The 10656-nt window shown below is 42.5% G+C and overlaps 2 protein-coding genes across 2 annotated transcripts; one reads left to right on the top strand and one right to left on the bottom strand.

The window, feature by feature from the left end:
- Positions 1–1978: 1978 nt before the first annotated feature.
- On the top strand, positions 1979–4877 carry LOC119300453. Its single transcript, XM_037577405.1, has 10 exons — positions 1979–2063; positions 2174–2187; positions 2373–2588; positions 2659–2730; positions 3290–3379; positions 3493–3531; positions 3620–3724; positions 3980–4145; positions 4325–4434; positions 4535–4877. The coding sequence occupies exons 1-10, from the start codon at positions 1979–1981 to the stop codon at positions 4619–4621; spliced, it is 984 nt and encodes a 327-aa protein (XP_037433302.1). The 3' UTR covers positions 4622–4877.
- A 427-nt stretch (positions 4878–5304) lies between these two features.
- On the bottom strand, positions 5305–8525 carry LOC119304158 (ALA-interacting subunit 1-like). The gene is made up of 9 exons (XM_037581324.1): positions 8454–8525; positions 7779–7836; positions 7566–7624; positions 7385–7459; positions 7194–7301; positions 6983–7053; positions 6454–6754; positions 6016–6305; positions 5305–5651 (listed from the first exon to the last, which is right to left on the bottom strand). The coding sequence occupies exons 2-9, from the start codon at positions 7834–7836 to the stop codon at positions 5612–5614; spliced, it is 1002 nt and encodes a 333-aa protein (XP_037437221.1). The 5' UTR covers positions 8454–8525; the 3' UTR covers positions 5305–5611.
- Between the last annotated feature and the right edge of the window lie 2131 nt (positions 8526–10656).

The raw sequence follows: 10656 nt of genomic DNA, 5'->3' as shown, positions 1-10656 counted from the left end.
CACGAAAAAGGGATCTCACTAACTATTAATCTTACATTTGTTTCTCTTTTTTCCTTTAGTAAACAATATGATTTGTTGACATCTCAAGCAAAACATATCAGATCAAGAACACTAAAATTTACACAAACAACAAAGAACCCTAATGAAACTAAAAGTTACACCAAGATTTTTGCATATCAGTTTTCCTCCATGCTTTTCGTGAAAAAATTACAGAGGACAAAACCTGAATAAGATGGACTAACCTCATAAGTTTAGATAGCCATATGAGCATCACTCCAATAAGTGAGCGAATTTTCTACAGTTACGGCCGATAATCCACGGAAAATGCTCAAGCACCAACCCCCCCGCCCCACAACCTCGCTGGCTAGACCGATGCCCCACATCCTATTTGACGTGACACCGAATCAAACAGGAGCCATGAGCGGGTAATCCAAACGGTCGGCCCATTTAGCTATCCGGTTTTGGGAACATTCCGGAAGGTTCCAGGCCAGTTTTTACTACTTTTTTATTTTATTTTTCTGATGTTTATTTATTGGTTTTCTTTGGGGTTTTTCATCTTTCTAAAATTCCCTTTAAAAATATGTCCTGAAATTTCCAAAATTGTTCTGATTATAAAACTATTCACATTTTTTTCAAAAAAAAGACCATGTTTCAAATATTGTCCGAATTTCAATAAATATTCCCATTTTAAAAGATTTTTCACATATTTAAAAAAATATTTGTGCCTTCAGAAAATGATTAGGAGTTTTCAAAAAAAATCCAAATTTTTAAAATTGTTCATGTTCGAAAATTTGCAAAAAGTGTTCGTATTTTAAAAAATTATTCAGTATTTCAGAAGAAAAAAAATCTTGTTTTCAAAATTTGTCCACAAATTCAAAAAATTATGCGGAACTTCCAAAAAATGTTTGGTTTTTTTTCAAAAATGACCACACTTGAAAAAGTGTTATTTTCTAAAAAGAAAATGTATGTCTTACGCGCTCACTCGCTCCTCTTCGTGCATGGGCCAATCCGCCAGATGACCCCGCCGCCGTGGCCACTATGGCAGCGGCAGAAAACTCAACATTTCACGGGTGCACCAACGTGTGCAGATGCCATGGATGTGCGAGATACAAGGGCTAAAAGACGATAAATTCTTGCTAGGAAAAGGGAAACGATTCGTTGTGGTCGACCGGATGAAACTAACGATGGCCGCTCATGTGTCGCAGGATGAGGTGAGAAAGACTCCCCCCAATTACCGCTCCTGGTTCCGCACACACCACCCCCGTGCCTTCCTATCATTGATATTTTTCTTCTTCCTCTCATGCATCTCTCTTTTATTCCCCTTCCTCGCATCGGTTGCCATGGGATGTTTTACCCCGAGCTCGCTCACTCCCGCCCTCTCTCCACACACCCCCGCAAATGCCGTGAGCCGTAGGCCACCCACGCCACACCATGCTATCCCGTGATTTCGAGGCCCCACCTGCCGCGGGGGGCATGACATCACTATTGCTAGAGCCTAGAGCTCGCCGAGACCGACACGACGACCATTAACGCCGAAAGCTGCAACCACCACCAGGGGAAGCTACATCGCACAATCGACGCCGCCTTGCAAACAACTTCATTTTTCTGCTACAACCAAGGTTGTCTGTGCTGGAAGAGCAGACCACGCCGACCAACGTTCTTTTTTTTCTTTTCCTTTTTGTGAAAATGATCATATCCATTACTCCCTTCATTTTAAAATATTTTTTAAAAAAAAATCCAATAAGTGACTACATACGGAACAAAATGAGTAAATCTACATTTTAAAACATGTTTATATCCATCCGGAGCAGAGTAAAACCCACGGCCATCATCAGTCATCATCATCCGATGGACAAAGCTACGTACCAAGGTGGCCAATGGCATGGGCGGTCAACTGCTAACAGCCAAAAGGAGCAACCATCCAAAGCGCGCAGCAACAGGAAGAGCGCCACCACGTGCACCCAACCACCGCCGCAGCATGTGCAACTCATCCGTCGGCTCACAAGAATCCCACCGATTGATTCCGCGCCGTGACAAAAGGCGCTTCTCCGGGTACGTACACGGTACACCAACCAGAGTATGCAAGTATTTCTACACCCTACTGTGTGTGCAGTGTTCACAGCGGCCAGCAACTTACCAGAGTAATTTCATTCGTTTCCACATCTGCTTGCAGTGTCCTTCTTTGAGGTGAGCGAGCAACGGAGTCGCCCAACTTGAGATCACACCAACATTCTGGAATCTGTGGCCCGGGCACTTTTTCTTTTTTACTTTTCTACATACATAATAATATGATAAATGAGAAGGAACACAAACTCTGATGCTTTCTGCGTATGGATTTTTAGCTATCTCAGACTTTGTTGGTACATGCGCAGCTACTTGGAGTGCTGGACAACTTGAAAGGGATAACATCACCTCAGGTGGCTTCCCAGTGCCTGCTCCAGGCATATGCAAGTGGAAATGTTCAGCTTGTCAACACGACAGACACAGGCAAACTCTCGCAGTTTCGCGCGCATTTCGTGAGCACGGATCAAGATAAAGGTTGCAACTTCGCAGCTTATGTGCCCTCTCAAGAGGACACGCCGTTGCAGGTAAAATCACTACCTAGAATCCTCTCAGCAGCTAGATCAACTGACAAATTTAATTTTGGTTTCTGTGCAGAGGGCCGAGTGGATCAAGTACCTGGGAACGTTCACGAATTCTGAAGACAGGGCCAATGCAGTATATGATGCAGTTAAGACCAGCAAAATGTGACTGAATTTGTGTTGTCATGATTGAGCGAGAAAACTGTGTTTATTATGCACTCAGTAATATTACCATACCATAATAAGTAGCTGCAGCTTAACTAGCAAGCCCAGATAATTTCTGCAATACTATTCTGTAGATTTTATATATACAGGTACCTAAGGACAGTGTATCTCATTTTTGCACCAAGTTTTAACGGAACCGGATCCTCTAACATTGAGAAGGAATGTCACCGTGCTACAGTGTTAGGCTAGTGTAAAATGAAGAAGGAAAGTTAGGGACTGTTAGTAGATAATTAATAGGTTGTTTAGTGTTGGTATTTATAAATAATTTAAATTTAATTTTATTTCACCATCAATTTGTTTGCATATAATTACTATAAATGTATACGGTAGATCATCAAATTGCAAATTAATTTAAATCATTTTAGACATAATCATATGAATAGAAAGAAGGAAAGTTAGAGTATTGTAGCTTCTCTAACATTCCTTCTTAATGTTAGAGGATCCGGTTCCAGTTTTAACACACGTATTCATTCCTAATGCAGATCAAGACAAACTACCTGTGCTTAAGCAAAGCAGCTGCTGCCCTAAGCACCCGATTCAAACCTGTAGTGGCATGGGTCGAATTCACAGAGGTATGCAACTTTACGCCCAAGGGATCATGAATGTCTGGTGCATCTATCTAAGCAAGATTTTGAATATACAGTTTTTACTGATCATCAATGTACTGTATCTACTGCTGCTGTAGGGAGTATGGACATTTGTCAGAGAAAGTTACAAGTTACAGGTAGCAGCATCACTCTGTATTTCAAAAGTTCAAATTTAAAAAAGGAGTGGAAAACTGATGTGCATGTCTGTGTTTATTCCATGAGCAGTACGTCAAAGATGCAGGAGCAGAGATTGTGGATGCAACTATTACCGATAAGAGGTTCAAGGTTTCAGATCCAGAGGACATGGACAGCTTACATGCCATTCTTTGTGTGAGTACCAACAATAATGAACCTAATGTCAGCCAGACCACCATTTCAGATGATGCTAAGAAGAGCTCGTTGCTTACCACTTGACAGCTTATATGAACTTTTAACATTTTTCTAAAATGAACTTGGCCTCTTAATATGTATAAGAAGAAAATTCCGCAAACCTCCATATGATCTATTAGTTCACAATTCTTTGACTGACTATTTATTTACCATTTACTAGCATCTAACTCAAAGCCTGGTTCGTACAAATTTCAGACGGTGGATGTGGTCATAGATCAGACATATGCCTCGGATCCTGCAGAGTACAAGCTATCCACATTTTTGGACAATATTGATGTGGGCCGTGACTCTTGTTTCAGTTTCAGAACTAACCAAAGCATATGGAGATTTGATAAAAGAATAGGAAATTCCAAGACACTTGGTAATGACAGTTATCTTTATTGTTTCTGTGCTTAAGAAAACATAGTGATCTGGTTTTCCTTTTTTTTTTTCTCATTCCACTTAATCAGGGTTGATGAGTTGATAACAATGCCCAAACCCCAGGGTGTGATATGGTTTTACATATGGTAGTGGTCTAATGAACTCCCTGTTTTTAATAAGATTGGTCAGACGGAGCTATCTCCCAGCCCCAGGTGGTTCTTGCTGATCTGATAGAAGTTTTCTTCCCAACGGGGAACTACACAACATTTTACTTCAGGAACCTTGCAAAGGTATGCACTATGTTTTCTCCAGGCTATCTTTTCCCTTCTGTTGAATTAAACCATTAGCCCCCCAAAAATGATGTTGATCAGCAGCATTGTAACTACTCAGGAAGAAGGGGTCACAGAAATTGGCCCTGAAATGTGCACTAGGAGCATATCCACGCCCATGGAGCCTACGATCCTGCCCTGCCAATGACCACCTTAGATGAACATTAAGACGATTCAAGCTACCGTGCTCGCAAACAGTGCATGCTTATTAGTGGGAGTGTTTAATTTCTAGGTTACTGACAAGGTGACTTGATCGGCAGTGTTTTGTTAAGTGTGTTGCATCACTATACTCATCAGTCGTCAATTGACTTCTTTTTCCAAGAGCAGCAGTTGTACCTTTATCTGCCGATCGTTTTGATAAAGTGATCACAGATCAATACAAACTTGTTTTAGGAATATCACTTGAGAATGACAACTATTCTTGGTACAAATATTTGCAGTCTTGTTTCCTTGAATGATAATTTCTTTATAAGACTGAGATGAACTGCTTGTAAGCTCAGTCAGTAGTCACATTATTAATTTGGCTTACAAGCAGACAAAAGAAATAGAAGGAGAATCCCAGCACATTAGCCCTCAGATCTTCAATATTAAGGACATGCTTGGTTTGAGGACTAAATTTGGCATGCTAATGTTTGGCAAGGTAGAAAGTTGGCTACCAATTTGCCTTGCCAACCTCTCAAAAAATTGCCAATATTGTCAAGTTTAGGACATTGCCAGACATTGGCTAGCCAATTTTTGGTAAATAAACCAAGCATGCCGTAAGATTAGCACTTGGTGATACCTTTTATGTGATCAAATAGGGAAACATGAAACATGAACTGCAAGAACAGGTATAAGTATCTGCTACCATAAGCACAATTAGTTGGTTTATAATTCATAATAAGCATTCAGAAACGACTCTCGTTATGGTCAGATAAGGTCAGATAACGTTTAAGTCAACTGATCACAATACATTCTGTTCATGTATGTATGATGCTATTAGGGCTCCAAAGTCAACAAGATCCTCATGCCTGTGAGCCATGACAAGCCCAGTGAATGGGAATAAGAACAGACACCCATAGATCCAATTGGAAGAATTCACCCATTGAATGATCTTTTATTCTCAGACAGGATACTCCAGTCTAATAGTTAACTCTATTCATCTATTCCATGACAGGTTCGAGGGGTCTGCAAAGTTCCTGAAAATAGTCAAATGTGATTATCTTGGCGCAACAATTAGAACCAGTCACTAATTAACCCTTTGTACAATTTCATATAATGGTTCATGCATAACAAGCTGAAAACTAGAGCTCAAGCTTCGTATATGATGGAACGAGAAAAGAGCCATCTGGCTCATTATAGCATCTTCCTAATTTCACTCAAATTGACAGAACCAATAACTACATTGTTTTAATCTAATCAAACAAAATGCATTCAGGTAACATACTAATAACAAGAGGGTTCATGAAAAGTAAGTGTGATATGAATGCTTCAAAACATGTTTTAAGATAGAGAAATGAGATGTCCAGTATGAAATAGCAGTCAGCAAACTGTTAAACATACCTCCGTTTAACCATGTAGAGAACTAAGAAGCCCATAGCAAGGGAAAGGCACAAACCACCAATAGTCAGATATGCCATGCCAATGAAGTTGTTTTTCCCTCCAATCCAAGATGCAGTAGAAAGGACCAACGCTTTTGATCCTCCAAAACTATATGTGTTATAGTTGTTCTGTATAACCACTGTTACATTATCATTTGCATTGATATCTTTCTCAATTCTGCCATACAGCTTCCTGAAAGTTGGGAGGGCAGCAGTTCTCATCCAAACAATGAGATCTTCTTGCTCACTTAACTACACAATTGTGACAAGAAGAATAAATTAGAGTAAAAAAATCTAGAAGGATGTGCATAAAATGATTGTAAGTGTTCTATATTCCAGCACGCAGATCCCTTAATACCAAAAGTAATGCATATGCAGGGTGATGGAAATATGCACGTACTGGTATGCTCTCATTTAGCGTAGCACCACCTATAAGCCTTCCCTTCTGAAAGTTACTGGGATAGATATTCTTGCCGAATTTATTGTTCTTGTCACTCTTCCAAGCTATGTCCTTTTTATTCACTTGAGTAACCACTCCATTGACCCGGACTGTATATGTGTCGTTGAACAAACTCCAAGCAACAAGGCCACATGGAACAATTGGAGCATGATCAGCGGTCTCACCTTCAGGCACACAATCTGATGTCAAATGTGCAGCACTCTTATCCCGCAGTTGTTTGTCACTTCGACTTCTCACATACCTATGAAAAGACAAGCAACAATTGGTCTGAGTATGTCGACATAATTTGTTCCAACAGGACAATTGTCAATACAACAGTATAGCGTGCCTGCTAATGTAGTAGAGATAAAAATGCAACAGAAGGTAGGAAATGAATATTTTCAAATTCCTTGTGAAGCACTGATTGAGAACCAACCAGGGAAGCAATATAGGTTTTTTTTTCAGTAAAATATTTAATAGGAAAATATACCTTCGATGGTTTTGATAGAAGCCGTCGATCAGGTAATAGACATGGATTGGGCTCTTCATGTATTTTGGCACCTGAAAGGCATACAACAACCAGTTTGTTCAAATTTATAGGAGATAATGTGCTTAAAGACTATCTCAACAACAGCAGTACTATGCGCAACCATCACAAGTAAATATGTATAACTGCGATAACATTTTCACTTGAAACTCACAGTCATTGTTACTGTGCATGTTTTGTCAGTCCTGGAGTTCTGGATGAACCCAACCTTGTCATCCACGGGCACACAACTTGCATCATATCTATGCACCAGTTCGACAACCTGCATCACAGGGAAGGTACAGGGTAAACAAATGCACCATGAAGAATCACGCCAGAGAAACATCCAAGACATCCGCATTTGACCTGCCGTGATGCATGCAGCGACGCAAGCCCGATGGGAACAAACAGGGCGCCAATGAGCGCGAAGGCGGCAATGACCTATGCATGTCCAGATATCATCATCACTTGCAAGTAACTCATAAATTTCATATGTAATTATTGGAACTGAAGATGGTAAACAAGCATCGGAGATTAGGATGGTTACGATTTCAGGTGTGAGTAGTGGCTTGCATGCTGGAAGCTCCTGCTGTGTGAACTTGGAATCTGCAGACAGAGAGAACCAAACCATGCCTGTCAATTTGTCGAAACAGCACTGGATCCAACAAAAGACCCTGACAAATAATAGTACGGCATGCATTCGAGTCGAGATAGAATAAATAATAAGGTACTGGCAGGGGAGCAAGAAAGAGGTGAATACACTTGGGCTTGTTGGTCGTCTTTGGGTTCGAGTTGCCCTCCATTTCCAAAGGATACATCTGCATGCGTGAGCAACCAAAATGGAGTCGAGCATTAAAAAAAGTCAAAGATAAAACATTTGATAGATTTACTCCGAGAATAAGCAAACGGCATATAATTAGAGGTGATAAACAATCGGAACATAGTGCGAAGTTATATAGAAACAGAGAAGAGTCAAAGCCAGTGAGACCAACTCCTGTGGCGCACAGCTGAGTCGAAAGGGGATTTGGATGGAGTGGCCGGGACCCCCACAGGAAGAAATGATAGAAAAAGACCCCGTCTTTTTCTCTAATCATCACCCTAATGACCCGAGTCCGCCCACGACTCCAAGGTTCCTCGCGGTCTCTGTCCAAATCGCGACCATTAGCTAGCTGATAATGATGCCGATGCCCTAGCTACCGGGCGACTGGCACGGCAGCGCCCGTCGGAGACGAGTACGAGCACGCGCGAAGACCGCGGCAGTCCTCCGCTGACCGAGGAGACCGGGATTACGCCTCCAGCAGGCAAGCGCGGCCGCGCAAATCGCGATTGGACTGGCCGACGGGGCGCGCGGGGGAGCGTGGAAGCGGGGGAATCGGTCGGTCGGGGGTTTGGGGGGCGGCGGCGGGGGAGATCGGAGAGTCGGGGGCTTGCTTACCGCGGAGGAGAGGAGGCCGGGGTCGCCGGCGCGACGGGGGAGGTGGGAGGCGGAGGTGGAGGAGGGGGCGGGGGTGGGGTCTGGGTGGTGGACGGCGCTGGGTGACGGCGGTGAGGGAAGCCCACAAGGAAGGGAGGACTGCGACGGTTTTGGAGTGACAGCGGCAGCAGGGGAGGGGAGGAGCTCGGCGGCGGTGGCACGCCACCAGCGGGCCCCACCGGCCCAGCCCACACGGGCTTTTCTTCGCATGTGTTGGGCTGCAGCCCGGGATTGGAGAAATCCTATATGACGCACATAGCGTCAAGACGTCGGTCAAACGAGTAAACGGCCCGGCCCATTCAATGGGACCATAGTACCCGGTTTTAGGAATTCATTTTCTGTTTTTTCTTTAGTGGATGGATTTCCGGTTTTCTTTTTTTCCTTTCCATTTTAGTTTTACTTTTTATTTATTTCAAATTTATTTATATCTTTTAATTTTTTTCACTATTTTAAAAATAGTTGTGCAGTTTTTAGAAAATGATTGTGCTTTTCATAAATTGTTCAAAATTTCAAAAATGTATAAGGTGGGATGGGGAAGATCCTGGCAGTGGCACAGTGCTCTAGAACTCGGATGGTGTGAGGCAAGTGTTGTCTGGTGTGTGATGAGATGCATACTTTTTAGAGTATATTCTAGTGCAAAAATCCCTCATATCATATCCATCTACCACTTATTCATCTTCCCAATGCATAGTTTCCGATATTTACTTATTTTACCAAGTTCGTTGCACACTTTTTTTATTTAGTTTTTCCTTTGTTTTTGTGGTCTTTGTAGGTGTGTTGACATGTTCATGGACTTCGGACATCAAAAGAATCAAGCTAGGGGTCAAACCGGAGAAGTTTTAGGTACCAAATCAAGGCCCTTTGGAGAGTTTGATGATTTGACATTTATCAAAGTGTCCAAAATGATGATCCAATGCTAGCAATCCAACGAGCCCAAGATTGTCAAAATCGGAGTTCGTATGAAGAAATGGGGTGTAATAAGTAGATGATGGGTTGCGAGAGTGACAAAACCTTAAACCCTAGTTCATTTGACTCCATTGCTATGGTTGTACTGACATGCATGTCAGAGACCTTAGATTTTACAATCAAGAATCTGTAACCAATGCTATGAAAAGCATAGCCCAGGAAAACACAATCCACAATTTTTGGCCAAGTTTGCGCTTCCTTGGAATTGGTACATTGACTTTCGCCAAACAGCCCCAGGTTCGTACGTAAGAGAGTTTTAACCTTTCTTTTCTCATTCCTCAAATGGATTTATCTCTTTGTTCTTTGTGGGAACCCGGTTTAGGACATGACATGAAGTCAATATCGTCTCCCCCATCATGCTTGGAGAGCCTCAACGTGTTTAACATGGTGTTAACCAAATCATTTAGAGTACGGTACTTTTTTTGGCTTCACCATTTGACTAAGGTGAGTAGGGAGGCGTCCTCTCATGGACTATTCCATGTTCCGCACAAAAAGAATAAAATTCATTGGAAAAATACTCTCCACACGATCAAACCTAACCCTCTCGATCTTTCGACCAAGTTGATTTCCCACTTCAGCCTTATAGATTTTTAAAAAAATCAAAGCCTCATTTGGTTACACGGCGTGCTACTCTACTCACTCTCATCCCCGCAACCCACGGTGCGCACGTCGTGTTGAGGCGAGGCAGGTGGCAGAGGAGGAGCGCGCGTGTATATCTCTCTTCTTCTCAATTTTCAGTTTGTATGAGCCCAGAGGTGGCTTCGTCCAGGATATTTCATGTGCATGATTTCTTGTTCGAACAGTAGTGTGATGAGAGGAGAATGCCTAGATAGCGAACGCCATACTCGTCGGCAAAGCGACCGCTGGCCCTTCACAAACTTGTGCCTTTTGTTGGGGAACGCAGTAATTTAAAAAAAATCCTACGCACACGCAAGATCATGGTGATGCATAGCAACGAGAGGGAAGAGTGTTGTCTACGTACCCTCGTAGACCGTAAGCGGAAGTGTTATGACAACGTGGTTGATGTAGTCGTACGTCTTCACGATCGACCGATCCTAGTACCGAAAGTACGGCACCTCCGCGACCTGCACACGTTCGGCTCGGTGACGTCCCACGAACTCATGATCCAGCAGAGTGTCGAGGGAGAGCTTTGCCAGCATGACGGCGTGATGATGGTGATGATGATGCTACCGGAACA

Source organism: Triticum dicoccoides, chromosome 5A (assembly GCF_002162155.2).
Source record: "Triticum dicoccoides isolate Atlit2015 ecotype Zavitan chromosome 5A, WEW_v2.0, whole genome shotgun sequence".
Classification (NCBI taxonomy): Eukaryota; Viridiplantae; Streptophyta; class Magnoliopsida; order Poales; family Poaceae; genus Triticum; species Triticum dicoccoides.
This window is presented reverse-complemented; position numbering and strand designations above follow the sequence as displayed.

Coding starts and splice junctions, on each gene's coding strand:
- LOC119304158 (XM_037581324.1), bottom strand. CDS start 7,836: ATGTATCCTTTGGAAATGGAGGGCAACTCGAACCCAAAGACGACCAAC. Junction 7,054..7,193: donor CATGCACAGTAACAATGACT/GTGAGTTTCAAG, acceptor TATGCCTTTCAG/GTGCCAAAATACATGAAGAG. Junction 5,652..6,015: donor CTCTACATGGTTAAACGGAG/GTATGTTTAACA, acceptor GACTATTTTCAG/GAACTTTGCAGACCCCTCGA.
- LOC119300453 (XM_037577405.1), top strand. CDS start 1,979: ATGTGCAACTCATCCGTCGGCTCACAAGAATCCCACCGATTGATTCCG. Junction 3,532..3,619: donor GAGAAAGTTACAAGTTACAG/GTAGCAGCATCA, acceptor TTCCATGAGCAG/TACGTCAAAGATGCAGGAGC. Junction 3,725..3,979: donor GCTTACATGCCATTCTTTGT/GTGAGTACCAAC, acceptor TACAAATTTCAG/ACGGTGGATGTGGTCATAGA.